This window comes from Cricetulus griseus, chromosome 4 (genome assembly GCF_003668045.3).
Source record: "Cricetulus griseus strain 17A/GY chromosome 4, alternate assembly CriGri-PICRH-1.0, whole genome shotgun sequence".
Classification (NCBI taxonomy): domain Eukaryota; kingdom Metazoa; phylum Chordata; class Mammalia; order Rodentia; family Cricetidae; genus Cricetulus; species Cricetulus griseus.
This window is the reverse complement of record NC_048597.1, coordinates 175661407-175685339: the sequence shown is the minus strand read 5'-3', so window position 1 is coordinate 175685339 and position 23933 is coordinate 175661407. Positions and strand designations below refer to the sequence as shown.

General features: G+C 44.1%; 1 protein-coding gene across 1 annotated transcript; it reads right to left on the bottom strand.

The window, feature by feature from the left end:
* Window positions 1–1303: 1303 nt before the first annotated feature.
* Lctl (lactase like) lies at window positions 1304–23579 on the bottom strand. Its single transcript, XM_035443762.1, has 13 exons — window positions 23276–23579; window positions 21604–21767; window positions 21050–21137; window positions 20711–20820; window positions 18640–18768; window positions 18456–18551; window positions 14080–14134; window positions 13839–14000; window positions 7845–8119; window positions 6533–6659; window positions 6171–6370; window positions 4641–4704; window positions 1304–1552 (listed from the first exon to the last, which is right to left on the bottom strand). Exons 1-13 carry the CDS (start codon window positions 23388–23390, stop codon window positions 1437–1439), a joined length of 1701 nt encoding a protein of 566 aa, XP_035299653.1. The 5' UTR covers window positions 23391–23579; the 3' UTR covers window positions 1304–1436.
* Between the last annotated feature and the right edge of the window lie 354 nt (window positions 23580–23933).

Here is a 23933-nt window from a genome sequence, read left to right as displayed (position 1 = left end):
CCCTAAAAAATAAAATCATCTTACTTTGAGATGGTATTAGCTAAAAGGATTCAGGAAAATCCTCCTTTTGTTTTTTGTTGTTCTGTTTTTGAAACTAGATCTCACTGTGTAGCCCTAGCTGGCCTGGAATTCATGGTATAGAACAGGCTGACCTGGAACATACAGAGATCCTGGGATTAAATGTGTATACTGCCTTGCCCATCAGACCTCTTTTTGTTTGTTTGTTTCAGAAACAAAAATAAATAGAATTATAGAATTAAATAATAAGTAAAATTTCTTAAGCTACATTTGTCCTCTAATAAATGGAGGGTTTTTTTTTTTAAGATTTTATTTGTTATGTATACAACATTCTGCTTCCATGTATATCTGCACACCAGAAGAGGGCACCAGATCTCATTATAGATGGTTGTGAGCCACCATGTGGTTGCTGGGATTTGAACTCAGGACCTCTGGAAGAGCAGCTGGTGCTCTTAACCTCTGAGCCATCTCTCCAGCCCCCAGAGATTTTTTTTATTATGTATAGTGTTCTACCTTCAAGTTTTGCCTGCAGGCCAGAAGAGGGCGCCAGATCTTATTTTAGATGGTTGTGAGCCACCATGTGGTTGCTGGGAATTGAACTCATGACCTCCTGAAGAGCAGCCAGTGAGTGCACTTTAGCTCTGAACCATCTCTCCAGCCCTGGAGATTAATTTTTATCATAGTTAAAAATAAAGTGAACTTTAAGACAGGCCTGTCTATGTAGTCCTGGCTGTTTGGGAGCTCATTGTGTAGACCAGGCTGGCCTCAAACTCACAGAGATCTGCTTGCCTCTGTCTCCTGAGTACTGACTGGTATTAAAGGTGTTACCACACCTGACTTTATTTAAATTGAAGAGGGGGAAAAAACAAACCTTTGTTCCCTAGCAGATGTTTGGTTTACCATCACAGTTTGTTACTTCACAGTGTCTCTTTGCTGGCTGCACCAGTGACTAGCATGCTTGGTCTCCCTCAGGACACACATGTCACACATGTTCCTGTTCGCTTGCTGCACAACTGCTTAGCTAATAGTCTGCAGCTTAAAAGGATCTTAGAGATTGACGATATCCATCAGATATGGCAGTGCTTGGGTGACGGTCATTTGTACATTACACTAATCTTTCCAGATAAGTGAAAAATAATCAAGTTACAAATTATATGCTATATTCCTAATTTTGAAAAAATGAAATATGTGCATAATACTCTGACTTCAGGAGAGTTGAGATTACAGGTCACTTTCATTTTATTTATGTTTATTTTTATTTTCTGATTCTTAAATCCCAGCACAAACCAAAAAAGGTGGGGGGAAGAAACAGGTAATTTTCAGATCCTAAAATATAGACATCAAGTGAATTTTGAAGCAGAAAAGAAGCATGATCCTGAAGGTTGTCTGAAAGATGAAGGTGGAGATGAGATCCTATCTCAGCCGTGGCTCCTGAGAAGGAGTGTTAGCAGCAGGGCAGCAATGAGGATGGAGAGGACGCAGACTGTGGGTACCACAATCTCTGAAGCCACACGCATGTGCCTAAGCAAGGGCTCTGAAACGGACAGAGAACATTCCACCAGAAGTGAACTTTGTTTTGAAGCAAAACTAAAGAAGAGGTACCACTGTGGGGTTTTTTGTATTGTTTTTGTTTAGGAACTCACTCTTTAGACCAGATTGGCCTCGAACTCACAGATCCGTCTGCTTCTGCCTCCCAAGAGCTGGGACTAAAGGTATGCCCAGTTTAACACTTGTATCTAATTGTTGTAATTGTACATTTGTTGTAAAAGGAAACCAAACCAGTAAATCATACATTTTGAAGTGATTGTCCAGGTGCATAGTGCTGGGGCAGAGCATTCACTTGACATGACACAGCCTTGGGGGATTTCTACCATCACACAAAACTTATGTGAGAGTTGAAAATGTCACAGAAAATATGGGAATGCCTAAATTTGGTTCTTTCATTGAAACTTCAGTAACCCTAAGTATGGATATTTATACTGGCATTAATTTCAAAATATTAGCATCTATATTCCATGTGTCCTCTAGATTTTCACTGAGGAACTTGGAAAAGAACCGTTTGGGCTGGGAGTGGTGGTGCATACCTTTAATTCAGCACTGGAGAAGCAGAATCAAGCCTGGCCTACAGAGGGAGTTCCAGGACAGCAAGAGTTACAAAGAGAAACCCTGCCTCAAAAGAAAAAAAAAAAAAAAAAAGAATCCTGGAAACATTTTGTTATTTTGATATACTTATATCTTATATACGCTTAAGTGATGTAGGAGTGTCTATTACAATTTTTTGGATTGTTGTTTTTGTTTGTTTGTTTTCTAAGACAAGGTTTCTCTGTATAGCTTTTGGAGCCTGTCCTGGAACTCTCTCTGTAGACCAGGCTGGCCTTGAACTCACAGAGATCTGTCTGCCTCTGCCTCCCGGGTGCTGGGATCAAAGGCGTGCGCCACCACCGCCGCCTAGCTTATAGTATAATTTTTAATGGTAATTGTTAAATTCATTCCTTTGTTGACACAAAAATTCATTAAAAATTAAACAATTATTTGGTTATTCTTGCAGTTATTCTTGTAATTATTTGGTTAATCTTAAAGATTTAATCTTTAAGAGCTAAGTGGTATTGTGTACCAGTCCAGTGAAAGACCTTCATGCAGCCCTCTTTGATTTGTCTGCTGAGCACTCTGATGACTGAAATAAATGGGCATGGATATGTTCTTATGAAGCTCACAATCTTGTCAGACCCGTCAGCAAATCCTGCATTACAGCCATGTTGCATTAATTGATTTGATGGACTATGGTTTACATGTCCTGGTTATTTAGGAATGGAGATATTAGTGCATGGTTATATACTAGCCTGTAAAGATAATTTGTTAAGAGGGTTTCTGCACCACCTGCTTTGATCCCACATTAAAGGATAATATTAAAATAGGAAGTGTATTTCTTTGATTGCAGAAAAATTGATTTCTCTGCAATCCCAGCACTTAGGAGGCAGAGTTAGATGGATCTGAGATCTTTGAATTCAAGGACAGCCAAGGCTACACAGAAAACCCTGTCATGAAAAACTTAAAAAAATACAAAGAGGAAATTATGCTTTTAAAGTAGGGACAGTATTTTGTTCATTGCTGTTATCTCTGAGGCTTAAAATAACCCTCAAATATTTGCTGAAGATCCTCTTGCAAGTCTGTAATCCTAGCTACTTGGTAAGCCGGAGTATGAGGATCACAAGTTCAAGGCCTATCTGGGATACTGAGTTTAAGTAGCCATCCTGGGCAAGTTAGTGAGACCTTGTCTCACAAAGTAGGGCCACAGCTGGAGAGATGGTTCAGTGGTTAAGAATACTGACACCTCTCCCAGAGGACCCAAATTTGATTCCCTGCATGCACATACAGCTCATCACTGTAACTCTAGTTCCAGGGGATCTGACACAATCTTCTGTCCTCCTTGGATATCATCAGACTTGCACATGATAAACAGATATACATATGATACACAGCATACATGCAAATTTTTTTTAACTAGAGCTGATAATATGACTTGGGGGTGAAGGCAGTTGCCATCCAAGCCTGACCACCTGAGTTCAATCCCTAGAACCAATGTAGAGATGGAAGGAGAGAACACACAGTTGTCCCCTGAGTGCCTTACATACACACACACACATCATACATACATACATACATACATACACACACACACACACACACACACACACACACACACACACACACACACAATAGCAATGAAAATAATTAAGTTTAAAAAGAAAAAGTTAAAAGGATAGGGATATACTCAAAAGAAGAGTACTTAAGTGTTTGTGAAGACCTAGGTTTAATCCCTAGCAAAACCACACACATAAAATTACTTGCTTAATTAGTGTAAGACCTGTGTTTTGCTTTTCTTCATTCCAGTTGATAATGGCTGGTTTTTCCTCTTCTTCCACAAGCTCATTTTAACAAAACTGGTAGGCACATAAATTTACAGTATAATTCAAAAATGATGAAAATGGCAAGGTGCAATGTACTTGGAAACCTCCCTCCCTGCCCCCAAGAAACAGGGAAGTAAAGATAGAGGCCAGAGCTAGCTGGCAAGCCAGTCTAGATTAATAATTAGGTGAGTTCCAAGCCAGTGAGAAACTTATTCTCCAAAGAGGTTATTGAAGTTCCTGAGTATAAGGTTGTCCTCTGGCCTGCACAGAAGAAATCTACCCTTCCCCATTTCTTATGTGCTTGCATGCTTGCTTTCTCTTTCTCTCACATAATTTGTTTTGCTTTGTTTTTTAGGTAGTCTGTAGCTCATGTTAGTCTGCAATTCATGTAGCCCATGTTGGCTTCAATACATATATCTAGGTAGGCAGGCAGGAAGGCAGGCAGGCAGACAGACAAACAGACAGACAAGCAGGCAGGTAGAGAGATATTTAAAATGCTGTAGAGGCTGGGAGTTTTAGCTTGCTGAGTATGTACAAAAGCCTGCCTTCTAGTAGCTCTAGCACCCAAAAATTTAAGTGCTTGTAAGACAAAAGTTAAAATTAAAGAAAAAGAAAAACACTTTTAGTCATAAATGGTTGGGAATATTGATTTTAGGTAGATCATTGAGACTTTTGGTAAAATTACATAGTTATCAAAGAAAAGAGTGTCCTCACCTGTGGCAAGCATCTGGTTGTTGATGGAGCAAGTTTCCAAAGCTTTGAGACGCCAGCTTTCCACCTAATAAAAACCACTTGATAAGCAAGGTTGCCTTACTGATTTTCTATGTTTGAAATTGTTTTCAGAATAAATGAAGGAATTTTTTAAATTTTTATGCATTTGTGTGTGTGTTTACATGCATATACATGTGGGAGTCAGAGGACAACTTGCAGAAGTCAGTTCTCCCCTAACACTTGGGTCCCAGGGACCAAACATAGGTCGTCAGGTGTGACAGCAAGAGCCTTTACCAGCTCATCGGTCTCACCAAGACAAACACATTTTTTAATCTAACACATTTTAAACTCACAGTTTAGATTTTATTATTTTTTTGATAGACTGACCACAAACTAGCTATGTAGCTGAAGGTGGCCTTGAGATACACCCAGCTTCAGGTGTATTGATTCTAGTATTGGCAGAGTGAACAGCTGAGAGCCATAGTTGCTGACTTCACGTGAACAGCTGAGAGCCATAGTTGCTGACTTCACTTCTAGGCCCACTGGGTCACTTTGAAGCAAATCTAGCTAGAAAGTCAGATTTTTGTTTGTTTGCTTGTTTATTAGTGTTTTCAGATAGGGTTTCTCTGTAGCTTTGGAGTCTGTCCTGGAACTGGCTCTGTAGACCAGGCTGGCCTTGAACTTAGAGACCCAGCTGCCTCCCAAGCGCTGGGATTAAAGGTGTGTGCCACCACTGCCTGTCCAGGGTAACATTTTTTATTCATCAGAATTCCCATCTGATTTTTTTTTTTTTTTTTTTGTCTTACTGTTTGTTTTTTTCGAGATAGGGTTTCTCTGTGTAGCTTTGCAGCCTATCCTGGCACTCGCTCTGGAGACCAGGCTGGCCTTGAACTCATAGAGATCCACCTGCCTCTGCCTCCCGAGTGCTGGGATTAAAGGCGTGCGCCACTGAGCCCGGCTTGTCTTACTGTTTGAATGTGTTCTAGATGCAAATAAAAACCTGAAGGGGGGCTGGTCGGTGGTGGTGCACACCTTTGATCCCAGCACTCGGGAGGCAGAGGCAGGCGGGTCTCTGTGAATTTGAGACCAGCCTGGTCTACAAGAGCTAGTTCCAGGACAGCCTCCAAAGCCACAGAGAAACCCTAACTCGAAAAACCAAACAACAACAAAAAACCCTGAAGGGGTAAGTAGGGGGAAGGCACCATTTGGAGCTGGAGCTCAGTAGTCGAAGCCTTGCCTGCTGCCATAAGTAAAGCTCTGGACTAATCCCTCGTTCCAGCAACACAGAAAACAATTGAAATCTGTATTGCTTTGCTCTGTTATAACCTAGCACAGACAGGACTTTTGTCACCCTGATGCTCTATTGGAAGAGACTAAATTCTGAGGTGTGCTTACCCCATCCTAAGCAGAGGTGATGAGAGGCAGGGGAGGCCATGTTCCCATTCCCTTCCTTAGAAGGAAGAGGAGAGGTATGGTGTATCTCAGTTATTAGTCCTTCTAAGAACAACAAATGTCAGGGTAAGTTAGCCCTACCTCCCTTGGGTTTGGAAACCCATTGGCTGTGATGATCTCCTTGTAGTACTGAACTGAAGCCTTGGGATAGCGAGGCTTGTTTCTCACATTGAATTCAACATAGTAGAATCCATATCTATCTGCATAGCCATTCTCCCATTCAAATTTATCCAACAGAGACCAGGAAGTATACCCTTTTATATTCACACCATCTTTTATAGCTGTGAAGACATATGATTTCATTTTTTAATACATTTCATTTGCTTAGAAGTAGATAGATGGTATTGAGTTGTTTCTAAGATTTAGAAGCAAGTTAATAATAGATAACAATTTGAATTTTGTCTAGATAGAAAAACATATAAGGCAAATCTGTTTTGTCTCACCTTTTAACATTTCATTTATGTATCCTTTGAGGTACTGAATTCTCCACTCATCACAGAGTTGAGTGTAGTGTAACTTTTGAGGTGCTCCGTTTTCTGTCACATATATGAGAGGATGGCCATATTGAGTCTGAAAGTGAGGCAAGAACGAATACTAAACATCTGACTTACAAGTGGTCTGGATCCCATGTGCATATTAGCTCTTAGTAGGTGTCACACATAGTAGGTGTCAAGTTACATTTATAGAGATGATTATAGGAAGATGACTTGATATAGAGGAATATAGTTCTCAATAAACTGGCCTTATTTGGGAAAATGCACTTCGGGTCTTTTTCTTTCCCACAAATTCCATTTCAAATTAGGTGGGCCTTAAAAGGACTAAATATACCTGAAAGAGGAGCAGTCATTTTCTTTTTAAATTTTTTTTCTTTCTTTTTTTTCTTTTTTTTGAGGAGCAGTCATTTTCTTCAGTGGTATAACCACTAGTTAGTTGTCCATACTCCAGTAAATAGCCTCTCACCCATGTGCATGTAAGCAACCCTAATTGAACTCAATGGGTCACACCAGACAAAGACATCAAAGTAGGAGGCAAATTTGTTGGGAAGAAGTGAGTTAAGCAAGAGTGGGAGAGGGGAAAGGAATTAATAGAAGGTGGATATGATCATAATAACTCACATACATGTATGAAATTGTCAAAGGGTAAATTTAAAAATTTAGACTAAGGGGCTATAGAGATGATTCAGTGTTGTTTCCCAGAGGATCCAGGTTTAGTTCTCAGCACAAACATGGCAGCTCACAAGTGTTTGTAACTAGTTCTGGGGGATCGGATCCCCTCCTCTAACCTCCGTGGGTACCAGCCACCCCTGTGATACACATACGTATATTCAGGCAAATACTCATATACATAAAATAAACACTAAAAAAAGGAAATTAAATGTCAGATTTTCAACTGTAATTGGAAGTGGTTGTTTACATAAGCATCAGTGTGCAAGACCTATGTTTAGTAGCCTGTAAAGTACAGGGGACTGGGTTTATTGGCTTGTTAGCTTTTTTGTTATTGTTTTGAGCTGTATTTGTTTGTTTCTTTGTTTGAGGTAGAGTCTCATACAGTTCAGACTGTCCTTGAGCTCAGTATGTAATATGTAGAAGACTGAATTCCTGATCTTCCTGAGGCCAGCCTCCCAAGGGCTGGGCTTGCAGTCAGGTCCCTCTGTACCTAGTGTTTTATCAGTTTTCATATGTAGTCATCTGAGTGTCTGCTGCAAAGGACTAAACTCAGGTCTGAAAGTTGTACACAGCTTGATGGGGTAAGTACCTGGACAAAGTTGAGAAGCCTCCTGAACCCCCATGGCACAGAATAGAGCCATGAAGATCCCATATCTGGCCAGTTGGGGTCCACAAATTCTATTACCGCACGGTCATTCTGGTAGCTGGGCCCCTGGTGGGAGGGGTATGTCCTTTGAGTGATGTATCTAGTGGTGAAGTGACCCAGTCCCAGGAAGTCAGATGTGCCTTTAATGTAGCTCTTCTCCTGAAGGGAGAATGTAGGCAACCTCGACATCTCCAGGCCTTGCTCTGCACTCTTTGTTCCTGGCAGGAGAGAATATGAGAATTTAACCAAGTCTTATTTCTCACAGTCATTTTGCTTTGTCCCACAGTGCTGTTGGAATGGTGGTGTAGAAGCTGGACTTTGGTGCTGGAGAGATGCCTTAGTGGGTAAGAGCATTTATTGCTCTTGCAGAGGACCCAGGGTCAGTTCTCAGCACCCACATGGCAGTTCACAACTGGTTAGTTCTATGAGATCTAACACCAAAGGCACAAGGTCCATACATGGTGTGCATATATACATGCAGCAAACATTCATACACATAAGATAAAAATAGGTAAAAATTTTTTTTCTTTTAAAGCTGAGCTTTAAAGAATCCAGCTGCAGCTGGGTGAGATGATGCACACCTTTAATCCCAGACTAGGGAGGCAGAGACAGGTGGATCTCTGTGAGTACCAGCCCAGCCAGGGATATTACACAGAGAAACCCTGTCTCAAAAACAAAACAAAACAAAAAAAAACCCACAAAAATCTAGCTGCATGGAAAATACACCCTTGACTCTTCAGGTTGGATTGTGACATTTGAACACCATCTAAAGAATTTATTTTTTAAAGATTTGGTGTGTGTGTGTGTGTGTGTGTGTGTGTGTGTGTGTGTGTGTGTGTGTGTTCATATGATACCGTACCTGCAGAGATCAGAAGCAGATGTTGGCTCCTCTGAATCTGAAGTTAACATTGATTGTGAGCTGCTGTATGTGAATGCTGAGAACTGAACCCTGTTCCTCTGAAAGAGCATCAGCTGCTCTTAGCTGAGTCATCTTCCCAGCCTCTATCCAAAACAATTCAAAATTTATATTGCTTACTATTTGTGGCTAGGAGTGTAGCTTGGAGTATACATACTTGACAGTCATGTATAGGGCCCTGGATTGGACCCCTAACAGCCAAAGAATGAAATATTTTCACTCATTAATCAGTGAGTGGTATATGGATAGCTCCTTAGGTATCTGAAAAAAGCAGGTTTATATTGTTCCTTACATTGAAATATTGGTAATGGAGACCCCTTCTAAAAGGAAACTGGAAGGCCAATGGTGTTAAGGGAGTGTCATGAATGTTTTCCTACATTGTTGACAGAGTAAGATGTGACAGGTTCTGTGCTGGGAAATTTTGCTCTATTCTAGGATTGAAAAGGTACATCTTTTAACTAATAAACTCCAAACTATCTTATGCTTTGCCCACACGTGGAAAAGGATCTGGGTTCAAGTGTCTTCACTGTAAATCGAGTAGCGGGAGGTTGGAAACAATGTTTGTATTGCCAAGGGGATGGCTAAATAAATGGTGGAAAACTGAGGATGTAGCATGCAGGAGGCCCAGCGTCTGATACCCAGCACCACAGTAGTACTAATTACAGGGGCTGGAGAGATGACACCGTAGCTAACACTTGCTACCAGAGGACCTAGGTTCAGTTCCCCCCACCTACAGGTGACTCTCAGCCATCTTTAACTCCAATTCCAAAGGATCCAATACCCTCTTCTAGACTCCATGGATCCCATGCATGTATATGGTATATAGATATGCATACTGACAAAACATTCATACGCATAAGATCTAAAACAACCCCTCCTAAAATAATAATTATTGTTGAAAGGCCATCAGTATCACAGTATGTAGTCTTTAGAATAAACAAAGCAACACTTTCTATGCCAGCATGGAAAGATTGCCTAGATATATGTTTAAGGAAGAAAAGATGCAGGCCACTGATTATGACATTACATACTCAGGCAAACAATGATCTAGTAGGACAATAAGATCATTTGCAGGGAGACTATTGGCTTTGATTAAAAGAGTGAAAGGGTTTGTATTATTAATATCCTTCAAAAATCAGCATGTTGGGGCTGGAGAGATGGCTCAGAGGTTAAGAGCACTGACTGCTCTTCCAGAGGTCCTGAGTTCAATTCCCAGCAACCAAATGGTGGCTCACAACCATCCGTAATGAGATCTGGTCCCCTTTTCTGGTGTGCAGATATACATGGAATCAGAATGTTGTATACATAATAAATAAATAAAATCTTTTAAAAAATCAGCATGTTATTGCTGTCAGTCAAATTGAGTAAATAGAAAAGTCACTGGGCACTATCCCTGCACTGTCTCATACATTAGCTACTGCCATGTGCATCCACTGAATAGGGCTAGATGCAGTCATACTGAAGGCCTGAATTTTTTTTAAGTTAACATACAAAGCAATGAGTTTCATGATGGCATTTTTTGTACATTGTGTTATTATGCTATGGTAGTTTGAATGAAAGTGACCCCATAGGCTCATAGGAACTGGCACTTGTTGTGGAATATTAGTTTAAGGTATGTTACATTTGTTTATGCTGTGGAATATTTGGTTAATGATGCAAAGACGCATTACATTCTTTTTCTGTTACATTTGTTTAACTCTGCAAAACTGTGTTACTTTGCCTGTCTAAAATACCTGATTGGTCTAATAAAGAGCTGAATGGCTGGCCGGGCGTTGGTGGCACACGCCTTTAATCCCAGCACACGAGAGGCAGAGGCAGATGATCTCTGTGAGTTCTAGACCACCCTGGTCTACAGGACAGCCTCCAAAGCCATAGAGAAAGCCTGTCTCAAAAAAAAAAAAAAAAGCTGAATGGCCAATGGCTAGGCAGGAGAGAGGGATAGGCAGGGCTGTCAGGCAGAGAATAAATAGGAGAAATCTAAGCTCAAGAGAGGAGCAAGGAGCAAGAATAGAAGGAGAGGGCCAGGGACTAGCCACCCAGCCACACAACCACCCATGGGTAAGAAGGGAAGAAAGACATGTAGAATAAATAAAAGTAAAAAGCCCAGAGGCGAAATGTGGAAGAAGAGATACAGGCTAATTTAAGTTAGAAAAACTGGCTAGAAACAAGCTAAGCTAAAGCTGGGCATTCATAAGTAAGAATAAATCTCCGTGTATTTGAGAGCTGGGTGGCAGGTCTCCAAAGAGTTAAAAAAAAAAAAAAACTAACCAACTAGAGGTACTATTGGGAGGTGTGGCTTTGTTGGTGGAAGTAGTCACTGGGGGTGGGCTTTGAGGTCTCATATGCTCAAGCCAGGTCCAATGTGGCATTTTCTCTTCTTGCTGTGTACAGATCAAGGCATAGAACTCTCAGCTCCTTCAGCACCTTCTCTGCCTACATGTTGTCATGCTTCCTGCTATGATGATAACAGACTAAACCTTTGAACTATAAGCCAGTCCCAGTTAAATGTTTTTCTTTATAAGAGTTGCCATGGTCATAGTGTCTCTTCACAGCAGTATAAACCTTAACTTAGATATTTGCTTTGTCATTATTTGCCTTCTTTCTCAGTTGGTCCCCTCTTGCTATATGTGTTCTAGTACTCTCTTTTTCCTTCATTCCCCCTTCAAGATCTCTTCCCTCTTCCTCCCTCCTTCAAGTAGCCCCCTACACACACACTCACACACATACCACTAAAATTTAAAGTTTTCATTTGGAAAATATCCAATGTTTATGTAATTCTGACTTATTTTGAGTAACATAATTTCCAGTTCCATCCATTTGCTACAAAGGTCATTTCTCATTTTAATGCCCAAATAAAATTCCTTTGTGTAGTTGGGCAGTGGTGGCACAGGTCTTTAATCCCAGCACTGGGGAGTCAGGGTGGGCAGGAGCAGATGGATCTCTGTGAGTTCCAGGACAGCCTGGGCTACACAGAGAAACCCTGTCTTGAGAAAAAAAAATCCATTTTGTGTATGTATATACACCACATTTTCCATTACTCATTCATCTGTTGATGAATATCTTGGCTGATTACACTCTCTGGCTATTGTGAACAATACTGCAATAAACATGAATATCTAAGTTTGTCTGTAGTATGTCTGTGTTACCTAACCTAGTGGTATATGGCTAGGTTATTTCGTAGTTCAAATATATATTGGGGGTTACCATAGCAGCAGTGTGTAGGTCAGAGGACAACTTGAAAAAATCTGTTCTCTCCTTCTACCTTGTAGGTCCTGGGAAATGGAATTCATTTTAGATTATGGGTAACAAGTGCTTTTACTCACTGAGCCATCTCTCTGGTCCTGTTTTTTTTTTTTAAAGATTTTATTTATTATGTATACAATGTTCTGCCTGCATGTATGCCTGCACACCAGAAGAGGGCACCAGGTCTTATTTCAGATGGTTGTGAGCCACCATGTGGTTGCTGGGAATTGAACTCAGGACCTCTGGAAGAACAGTCAGTGCTCTTAACCTCTGAGCCATCTCTTCAGCCCCCTCTGGTCCTGTTTTTAGTTGTTTGTAAATTTTGTTGTTTGGGGAGAAAACGACACTGATTTTCATAGTGGCTACACCAGGTTTTACTCCCACCATCAGTGAATGGAAGTTCTCCTTTCCAAAATCCTAGCCAGGGTTTGTTTTCTTGATAGCCATTCTGACTTGGGTGTTTTAATTGCATCTTCTGTTGACTAAGGATGCTGAAAGAAGCCAGACACAGAAAGACAACTTCTGCTGCTCTCACTTAAAGGGCAGCAGATCTCCTAGAGTTAAGCCTGGTGTGCTGTCCCAAAGGCCCACCCATGGCTATGAAGCCACTGCTAATAGGAACAGGAAGCTTTGTGCCTGCAGAGCGACGACTCTGGGTAACAGAGTACTGTGCCTCTCAAATAGCTAGAAGAAAGGGGCTTAAGAGTTTTGTCATAAAGCAATGATAAATAACATGTGTTTAACCTGATGTAAACATCTGTGTCCATATATACTGAAACATCACACAGCCCAATAAATATATATAGTTAAAAAAAAAAAAAAAGTTTAGGGCTGGGGCAATAGCTCAGTTGGTGAAGTACCTGCCTTGTAAGCATGAGGACCTGATTGTCAGAACCCATGTTAAAAATAAAAGGCTGGGGGGCTGGAGAGATGGCTCAGTGGTTAAGAGCGCTAGCTGCTCTTCCAGAGGACCTGGGTTCAATTCCCTGCACCCACATGGTGGCTCACAACAGTTTGTAGTTCCAGTTCCTGAGGATGTGACACCTTCACACCAGTGCACATAAAATAAAGTTAAAATAAATTATTTAAAAATAAATAAATAAATAAAAGGCTGAATTGCCAGGTGGTGGTGGTGCACACTTTTAATCCCAGCACTCAGGAGGCAGAGACAGGTGGATCTCTGTGAGTTTGAGGCCAGCCTAGTCTACAGAACGAGTTCCAGGATAGGCTCCAAAGCTACACAGAGAAACCATGTCTTGGAGAAACAAACAAACAAACAAAAACAAATAAATAAATAAAAGGCTGAGTGTAGGCTGTTGAGATGGCTCATCAAATAAAAGTATTTGATGTGCAAACCTGTTCACCCGTGTTCATTCCCTGGATTCCATGGTAGGAAAGAACCAATTCTAGAATCATCTTCTGACTTCCACACTTGTACCTTGGCATGAACACACACACATACACACAAAAAATAATAATAATTTTTGCTTTTAAGATGAGCATGGTAGTACATGTTTGAGTCCCAGCACTGGAAAGGCAGGTTAGGTGGATTCCTGTAGCTCACTGCCAGTTAGCCTCTCGTACTTAGCAGGCTCCACCCCAGTGAGAGAGACTGTCTCAAAAAAAACAAGGTGGATAATGACTGAGGACCAACTAAGAAGATTCCCTTTTGGCTTCCACGTGCATATACATACATGTACATCATTCCTGAACATATATACTTTCACACATGAACATATGAGAAAATAAGTTAAAAACAAAAACATGACTTGGCTCACCAATGTGGTCCTTCATGACTTGGGGGTAGTCACCAGCATAAATGGGGTTGGCAAACCAACCAAGACAGAACTGTAGGTATCTCTCAGCTGCCTCAGTATCGTTGGGGTTGTTGATGTCCACAGGTTCCCCCCAGTCACAGTTCAGTGAAATTCCCACCATGCCTTGAAGGAAAAGGGAGATAGAGAAAGGCAGGAACTGGCTCCTCTGGGCCCGTGTCTGAACCTGAGGGTCCCAGCTCACCTTGCTGTTTGCTGCGCCATGTATTGTTATAAGAGTGCCAGGCTTGGGCGTGTGCCTGAAAACAAGAATTCATGCATGTATCTAACTCCTCCCCTGCCTGCCTGTCTTCCTTCCCTTCTTCCTCCCTCCATTTCTTCCTTTCTTTTATTTTACTTATAGAGGGAGGTTCAGAAGACAACTTTCAGGAGTCATTCTCTCCTTCCACCATACCAGGAGTTGAACTCAAGCTGTCATTCCCAGAAGCAAGTGTCTACCAACTGAGCCATCTTGCCGGCTGGGGAGTGGCCTTTCTTGCCTTCCCTACTCTTGAGTTCCAACTTCAAATTTCCCATGTTTCTGAATCCAGTCTCAAATACCACAGATTCCCTCCCTGTGACTTCCAGAGACACTTGCTTCCTCTGTACCGTCGAGAGATGCATAGTCTAAATGGGGCAGAAGCCACTGTGTGTTTACTGCTGTCGCTACCCACCTTGACATTAGGGACTGAATCCGGCATCTTGCCCATGCTAAGCAAGTGTTCTAGCAACTGAGCGATCCCCAGCCCATCATTTATTGTCTCTGGATTGTTCATGTATGTCTCTAGAAAGGCAGCAGTGTTTCTGAGACTTTGGGGGAAGTGTGAGTTCCTGAGGCCCCTCACCAGGACCTGCTGAAGCAAGCTCTGAGAGGAGGGCCCAGCAACCTGTGTGGTTTGTTTCTTTTTTGTTTTGAGGCAAGGTCTCATGGAACCATGACTGTTCTCACACTTGCCGTGTAGTCAAAGCTGGCCTTGAACTCTTAATCCTCCTTGTTTCGGGCTGTTCGTTTACACTGTAGAAGATGTGTCCTTGTTTTGCCTCACCTGCCTAAGGCACCTGATTGGTTTAATAAAGAGCTAAATGGCCACTAGTTACACAGGAAGAATATAGGTGGAACTTCCAGGGAGAGGAACTTGGGAAGACTCTGAGGTGGGTGGTATTAAGCCAGTGAGACACAGAGGGAGTCCAAAGTACAAAATAGAGGAGAGGTAAAGAGCCATGTGGCAGAATGTAGAGTAATAAAAACAGATTAACAAGTTATAAGAGCAAGTTGGGAATAAGCTTCGTGTCATTTTCTGGGGGCTGGTGGTCCAACAAGAAAGACTCGATACACCCCCTGCCTTCACCTCCCAAATGCTGGGATTACAGATATCATCGCCCAGCCTAACTGCAGTGTTCAAACAAGGTCTCCGTATGTTTCTGACATTTGCTGAAGTTTGAGACTCATTCATGTGTCAACCCAAATATTTCAGGCTACAAAGGTTTTGAGTGTTACTCGTTGCTCCTGGAAAGCCCTTATTTCAGCATTCTTTTCTTGCTCTCTCTCTCTCTCTCTCTCTCTCTCTCTTTCTCTCTCTCTCTCTCTGTGTGTGTGTGTGTGTGTGTGTGTGTGTGTGTGTGTGTGTGTACACGAGTTTGCAGCATGCAAGTACATGTGCATGTATATGTAGAGTCCAAAGGTCAATCTTAGGTGTTGTTGCTCATGAACCATCCACCTTGGTTTTTCAAACAGGGCTTCTCACTGGAACCTGGATGAAGCTTGCTCCAGTAGGCTGGATTCTTGCCAGCAAGCTCCAAGAATCCTCTTTGTCTCAGCCTCCCCAATGTGGCATTACAAGCATGCTTTAACACACCCAGGGTGCTGGCTAGTTTTATGTCAACTTGACACAAGCTAGCAGAGAGGATGTAACCTCAACTGAGAAAATGTTTCCTTGAGGTTGGGTTTAGGCAGGCCTGTAGGGCATTTTTTTTTTTTAATTTGTGATTGAAGAGTAGGGCCCAGAACTCTTTGAGTGGGTCACCCCTAGGCTTGTGGACCTGGGTTCTATAAGAAAGTAGTCTGACTAGTTGTTATCAGAGAGGCTTCCTCCGGTAGCTGATGGGAGCAGATACAGAGACCCACAGCCACGCTTTAGGCAGAGAGCCCAAATTAGAGGTCTCCATCTGGTCTTTCCACTTGGAGCTCAGGAAACCCAGTGGAGGGGATTATAGGACATCAGGAGAACACAACCCACAGAATCAACTAATCAGCTTATGGAGACCAAAGTGGCAATCACAAGCCTACATAAGTCTGCACTAGGTCCTCCGCATATATATTATGATTGTTAGCTTGGTGTTTTTGTGGACCCCTAATAGTGGCAGTAGGGGTATCTCTGACTCCTCTGCCTTCATGTGGGACCCTTTTCCTCCTACTGGGTTACCTCACCCAGCCTTGATGTGAGGGTTTGTGCCTAGTCTTATTCTAAGTTGTTATGCCATGTATGGTTGATACCCTGGGAGGCCTGCTCTTTTCTGAAGGGATACAGAGGAGGAGTGGATCTGGGGAAGAGAGGAGGTGGGGGAAGGACAGGGAGGAGTGGAGGGAGGGGAAGCTGTGGTTTGGATGTATTGTATGAGAAAACATAATAATTTAAGAAAGAAAAAATAAAGCAAGCTGAACAAGCCATGGGGAGCAAGTCAATAAGGAACTCCTTGAAAGCCTCTGCATCAGCTTCTTCCTCCAGGCTCTGTCCTGCTGGAGTTACTGCTCTCACTGATTTTGATGATGGATGTGTGTCTATGTCTGTAAGTGAAATAAACAAGTTGCTTTTGGTCACAGTAATGGAGTGGTGCTTTGAGTAAGAATGCCCTCTCCCTCAAATTAGAATGCTTAGTCACCAGGGACTGGAACTCTGATAGAATTAGAAGGACTTGGAGGTGTGGCCTTATTGGAGGAAGTGTGTCACTGGGGGTGGGCTTTGAGGTTTCAAAAGCCTATGCCAAGCCCAGTTTGTCTGTCTGCCTATCTGTCTCATTCAGCTTGCAGATCATGGTGTAGCCCTTAGCTACTTCTCCAGCACCATGCCTGCTGCTCTGCTTCCTGCCATTTCGTTAATGGACTAAGCCTCTGAAACTTTAACCAAGCCTGAAATTAAATGCTTTTCTTCGTAAGAGTTGTGTGGTCAAACAGGCAGTAGTGGTACACACCTTTATCCCAGGTGAATCTCTGTAAGTTCAAGGCCAGCCTGGTCCAGAGTGAGTTCTAGGACAGCCAGCACTATACAGAGAAACCCTGTCTTGAAAAACCAACCCCACCCCCAAAAAAAGGAAGGAAGGAAGAGAAAGAAATCTGGCCTGGTCATCACAGCATTAGTAACCTTAAGACAACCAGCTTTTTTTTTTTTACCTAGGTCCTAGGAATTTAACTCAGTTCTTCATGCATGCATAACAAACACTGGGCTATCTTTCCAGTCCTTATTCTTGTTATTTTGCTAGCTAGTAAGTAAGTAAAACAACAGGATGAACCCTGAAATTATCTGGTGATCCAGAACAATAAATATCAAAATCCTAACTGTTCATATCACTCTTTCATGGATTGCTCTGCCCTTTAACTGTTCAGTTAAAGAACTCTTAAGTCGGGCTGGAGCAGTGACCCTGAGTTAACAGCACTGGTTGCTCTTGCAGAGGTCCCTCATTCAGTTCCCGGCACCCACATGGCAGCTCACAAACACCTATAACTCTAATCCCAGGAGATCCAACGCCCTTTTCATAGCCTACCAGAGCACTGCATTGCATATACGCACCTATATGCATACAAGTGAAACACCCAGACACATAAATTAAAAATAAATCTTTTTTTAAATCTCAAGTTGCCAGGTAGTGGTGGTGCATGCCCTTAATCCCAGCACTCAGGAGGCAGAGACAGAGGCAAGTGGAACTCTGTGAGTTCAAGGCCAGCCTGGTCTACAGAGACAGTTCCAGGACAGCCAAGTCTACATAGAAACCTTATCTCGAAACAAAACAAAACAAGTCCATTTTATAAAAAGAAAGAGAAATATGAGAGTCATGTACCTGACATGAACTCAGGCTAATGTATCCCCAATGGTCCAGCCTTTTCAGCCGCAGCAGGTTATCCTTTCAGCCATGTGTCCACTGGGAAGAGTCCTATCAGCTTTGTATCCCCAACATTGCTCCCTATATTTTCACTCATGTCTTGTAAGCAATCCACTGTCTCTGCCCTTCCTCAGTTTTCAGTGTATGTTAGGCACCTTTTCTGAGTGTCTCCTTCCCACTCATGCTCTTCTGGTTGCCCTGAAGATTTCCACTATAATCCAGCAAGCAGGGACAACCCCCCAGCCCACATATCTTAAACTGGAAGCTTCAGCACATGACAGATTTCCAAATGCCTACCTCTGTCCTCTTGGTAAGATCAACGGCAGCCGCTGTACTACCTCTGCCACAGTGGAGTGACTGTGCTCTCTCTATATCATCAAATTAGAGGGCCCACAGCACATACTGATCTGGCAGGTGATCAGTATGATCCCTGAGGCAATGACTCCACCTGGAGCCCAACCTTTGCCTCAGAAGGATCTGGCTTACCTTAATGATATGGTGTGCAGCCATGTATAGGCCCATGCCCTGGAGCCTCAGGCCTGGTGCGTGGAGACCAGTCTCATAGCCTTTTTCTACCATTGTCTGCAGAGACAGCAATGGAGACCCCAGGTCCGTGAGGGACAGCAGGGGACATCCCCGTCTCCCCATCTGAGCAGGATCCCCTACTTACCCGAGGATCACTGAATGTGAGCCAGTGCTTCACTCTGTCCCCAAAGACCTCAAAACACAGGTCAGCATAATCCCTGAAGTATCGGGTCATGCTCACATTCTGCCACCCACCATATGTGACCTGAAGCATCTGTCAACAGAGAGAGAAGCTGGTAACCTGGGGAGACTCTGGAATACATTGGTGAAATGTCTGGGTAAAGCATGGATGACTACAATACAAGAATGGGAGCAAAGATGCAGAGTGGGGACAGAGCCTCTGTGACAGGGGAGTGCATCCTTTAAGCCAGAAACTTGAGGGAGCAGAGGAAGCTGGAAATGCCCGCTTAGGAAGAAGCTGACAGATTGGATATTTAAGGTATAAGGGCACACGCCTCGAATCCTAGCACTCAAGAGGTAGAAGCAGGAGGATCACAAGTTCAGAGTCATCCTCAGGTACTTAGCAAGCTTGAGGTCTGCCTAGGTGGGTGCTAGGTGAGATGTGATACTGGGGAAATGTCTAGAACATTCTTTGTGACAGTAGAAGGCCTGGCTCTGGCAGGAGACCCCTGGTGAGAATTTTGAGGGTCTTGCTGAAGTCAGGGCACACCCTGGAGCCTCAGCTGTTAACATGAGGTTACCCCTATGGCAGAAACCTGCTGCCCACTACCTGTGCACAGGGCTAATCATCCATCTGTCCTGGTTACCTAGTGCCCTCCTGGTATGCTTGAAGAGATGTTCCCTGGACAAGTTAGTGGAAGCTGCAAACCTGCTGTGTCCTCTGCTCCAGCCTTTACTAACTCCCCAACCCAATTTCCAGTCACCTTAGCTTGGAGTTGGGGGCCTCGGGCCACTCCTCCAGTCTCCAGTAATTGTTCTACAATATGCCCCTCCTACCCAGAAGCCCACCCCCCTACCTCCTCCCTTTACCCTTCTGTGCATGGATTACACCCCACCTTCTCCCCAACTCCTCCTTAAAACTCTGGACCAGGTGCCATTTGTCACAGGTCACAGGCAGCTATTTCCTTGGCTTGACTGTGGTCTCTATTGGGCCCAGATGAAGAAAGGAAAAGCTGCCTGAATATTGACAGAAACTTCTGAAGCATGCTGGCATATGGCTGGACATGGTGGCCATAGATGAGGGCAAGTGGTACTGCCTCAAAAAAAGGGAAGAAAGGCTGAACAAAACCTGTGGAATACACCATGTCACCAAACCTGAGTCCGAAGGTATCTCTTGGGCATAGGCTTCTTCAGCTCAGTAGTAGAGTGCTTGCCTAGCAGACACAAGGTCCTGGGTTCAGTACCCAGCAGCATATATACACACACAAGGATTTCGTTCTTTTTGATTATTTTTTTCTTATGCCAAACATTGTGGAAAACATCAGGACCACACTCTTCATTTACTACAAGCAGCATGGCCTCCTAGCTAATACTTCATATGTGTGTATATGCATTGCGGAGGTGGGGCTGGTGGGGCAGAAATCAACGTCAAGTGTCTTCCTCAATCACATACACCTTATTTTTGAGACTGGAGTTCATGGATTTGATTCTGCTAGGCTGGGTGGCCATCTTCACCAAGTGCTAAGATTCCAAGCACGCGCCACCCACCATGCCTGGCTTTTTCTGTGGGCGCTGGGGATGATCCCTAAGCCTTCCTGCTTGCACAGCTGGTGTTATCAACTGAGCCATCTCTCTAGCCCCGTGGATGTTATGAAACCTCATGAATAGGATCCTGTATCTTATATCACTGGTTCATTCCCTTCACCCTTCCTCCTCTGCCTTGTGGAGACACAGTGCCCCTTAGAGGACTGTGTTCAAGATCCCATCTTGGAAGCACAGACTAGTCCCCACCTCACTGATTCTTTGGAATATGACCTTGAACTTCTCAGCCTCCTTAATTCTCAGAATTAAGACAAACTTCTGATGTTTTTAACTTCACCAGTCTGGCATTCTGCCACAGCAGGACAAATAAGCTAAGACAGTCATTCCTCATATCTTTCTGTCCTGAGCCAGGACCCCAGACTCTGCCCCCTTTCTTGGCCACAGCAGGCCCCCTCCTGCAGAACCAAGCTCTTTTATACCCGCCTGGCCCTCACCTGAGGCAGATCCCAGTGGTGCAAGGTCACAATGGGGGTGATGTTGCTCTTCAGCAGGGCATCAATGAAATCACTGTAGAATTTGATTCCTCTCTTGTTCACCTGTTCAGCTGTAAGTGAAACAGAACTTGGCCGGAAATTTCCTGTGGGGCTCGGTATTCTTGGGTCCCATGGCCTTCTGCAGGCTGAAGCACCCGTAGCCCACAATGTCTGAACCCATAGAGGAATGCTGTTGGTATGCCTGGAGTCCCCTTACCTGCTGCACCCATGCTCCCAGGCTGGTCACCTTCATCTGACACTGATTCCCACAGAGTCCAGGGAGGGACTGTTGTAACTCACCTCTGACACCTGTGGGCAGGATCCGTGGCCAAGACAGGGAGAATCGGTAGTGGCTGACGCGGAGCTCCTTCACCAGGGCAATGTCCTCCTGTGTAGACAGCGTGGGGAGGCAGGGGAAGACAAGTCTTGGGGGCCAGGAAGGTCATATCTGTAGTGGTATCCTCTATAAGGGCTGTGATGAATTCCCTCTCCAAGCTGGCAGTGTGTGCTCACAGACAAAAGGTTGGGGAACTTTGACAAGTCCCTGCACGGGTCTCATAAACTTGCATGAGAAAGGGGTTCTGAAGGTGAGCTGCTCCATGCCCTCCTGCAGGCTCTGGGGCCAAGTCACTGGCCTCTTGGCACCTGGTTGCTTGGACTAAGTTACTGGCCCATTTCTCCTTTTCCTTCTTCCTACATCCTGTCACTCACAGCCCTAGCCACCTCTGCCCCACCCTCTTTGGCTGGGTACAAGGTGATTAGCAGAACATCAGGAGGACACTGTCAGTGAAATGTCCCCATCCTTCACTCCCCAGCTGTCAGGCAGGGCGACACATACAGCCGCCTTTACTCACCTGAACTTTATAGTAGCTGTCACAGGCGGCATCTGCTGTGTCATCCCCAAGCACTTGCCCCTTCCTGCCATGTGTGAAGGCATCCCAGATGCTTGGCCCTTTCCCATCCTGGTCCCATGCACCTTCTGTCTGGTAGGCAGAACTGCCCACACCCCAGGAGAAGCCTGCAGAGAGAGACCCCACACCAGGCCCTGGGCCACCCCAACTTCTCTGATGTTGGGAACTCCAACCATGCTTCCCAGGCTCAGGACACCCACCCTGTGCCCTGCCCCATCTCCCTGGAATAGGAATATAGGTGGCAAGGGAAGGGAAGATACAGTAATCAAAAACATTTCATGGAGGCTCAAGAGATGGCTCAGTGGTTAAGAGCACTAGCCCTTCTACCTAAGAACCCTGGTTCAATTCCCAGCACCTGCATAGCAGCTCACAGCTGTTGGTAACTCCAGTTCCAGGGGAACTGGCATCCTCATACAGATATACACGCAGGCAAAACATTGATGCCATAAAATAAAAATAAATTATTATTATTATTATTATTATTATTATTATTATTATTATTTATTGGTTTTTCGAGACAGGGTTTCTCTGTGGCTTTGGAGGCTGTCCTGGAACTAGCTCTTGTAGACCAGGCTGGTCTCGAACTCACAGCAATCCACCTGCCTCTGCCTCCCAAGCACTGGGATTAAAGGCGTGCACCACCAACGCCCGGCTACAAAAATAAATTATTAAAAAAATGTTTAGTTAAAAAATTTGTGCAGTTACAGCTCTAATTAGTACCTGTAGCTTTTTTTTAAGATTTTATTTATTTATTTTGTATACAACATTCTGCCTCCATGTGGGAGAGAGTACCAGATCTCATTATGGATGACTGTGAGTCAACATGTGGTTGCTGGGAATTGAACTCAGGGCCTCTGGAAAAGTAGCCAGTGCTCTTAACCTCTGAGCCATCTCTCCAGCGCCAGTACCTGCAGCTTTTAATGACTTGTTTCAGATTTTTTTATTTCATTTTTTGTTACAATTTGTGTGTTGGGGAGTTGGGGGTGTTGAGTGCCTGGATCCCTTGGGGCTAGGATTCTAGGCAGTTATGAGTCACCAAATGGATGTGGGTGCTGGGAGCTGAACTCCAGTCCTCACAGAGCAGTAAGCACTCTTTTTTGTTTGATTTTGAGACACGGTTTCTTTGTGTGATCCTTACTGTCCTGGAACTTGCTCTATAGAACAGGCTGGCCTTGAATTCACAGAGATCCATCTGCCTCTCCTTCCCTAGTGCTGGCATTAAAGGTGTGTGTCACCAATGCCCGGCTTGGCTAAGCACTCTTAACTGATGAATTCTAACTTTTAAAAAGTCTCTGGGTTAGGAATGTAGCTCAGTACCAAAGTGCTTGCCATGCATGAACAAGGCTGTAAGTTGGATTCAATTCCCAGCACCACACAGACACTCGGATTGACCGAGATACTCTCCCCACCCCCACAAACACACACCTACCTATCAGGAAGTTTTATTTTAGAACATCCACATGGAGGTGTTCCATCCTACCAGATAGAAAACCAGAGCACCCAATTCCTTGGCAAGTCAGTCAAGGTAGGGGGGCCAACAGAGACCGACAAATGTATAGACAGACAGACAGACAGACAGACAGCTGAGGACAGAACAGTGGAGGAATGGACATACCAGGTGGAAAGGTTCCATAGTGGAAGGATGCCTCTTCTGCGGATCCTCTCCTGGCAGTCCCTACCCTGGGCACCAGCAGGATCCACACAAGGATGATGACCCACACTGGCTTCATGACACCCCACGCTCCTCCATGCCTAAGAGCCCTTGTTAGAGCTCAGAGACATAGGCCAGGAGGGGAGGAAAACTGCCACAGAGTTGATTTGTCTGGGCACACAGCAGCAGTGTGGGGGACCCTGTGTTAAACAGCAGGCAGCTAGGCTATTGGGGCAAACTGCAAACCAACCACTGCCCTGATCTCAAGTAACTCTTACCTAGTGGGGAACCCACCTCTGCCTCAGAAAGTTCCAGCCTTCTGGGGCAGCCCAACAACCCAGAGAACCCTCAGCCCTTCTACATCCCTCCTGGGCTGCTTCCCTAACTAGGGTCCTCTATCCTTAGTTGTCAGCAAGACATCTTCCCACTGGGACCCTAACCTTACCCAAGATGGTCCTCAGTCCTTGACACCCCCAGGGCCACTGCTGTCAGTCACAGCTCCCTCTGAATGACCCCTGGAGCCTGCACTTCCCCTAGAGCTGAGCCCACAGACATGGAAGCCTCTAGTTGTGGGTGTGGTTTGTGGCCTGATCTCAACAAAGAGTTTCAGTAATCCCACAGG

Bases quoted from the DNA above. Each gene is read 5' to 3' on its own strand.
- Lctl (XM_035443762.1), bottom strand. From the start codon at position 23,390: ATGAAGCCAGTGTGGGTCATCATCCTTGTGTGGATCCTGCTGGTGCCC. The intron at 21,138-21,603 runs GTGAGTAAAGGC...CTGTCTACACAG, and splicing joins ACAGCTACTATAAAGTTCAG to GAGGACATTGCCCTGGTGAA. The intron at 6,660-7,844 runs GTACTTACCCCA...CCTCACTTTCAG, and splicing joins GGCTTCTCAACTTTGTCCAG to ACTCAATATGGCCATCCTCT.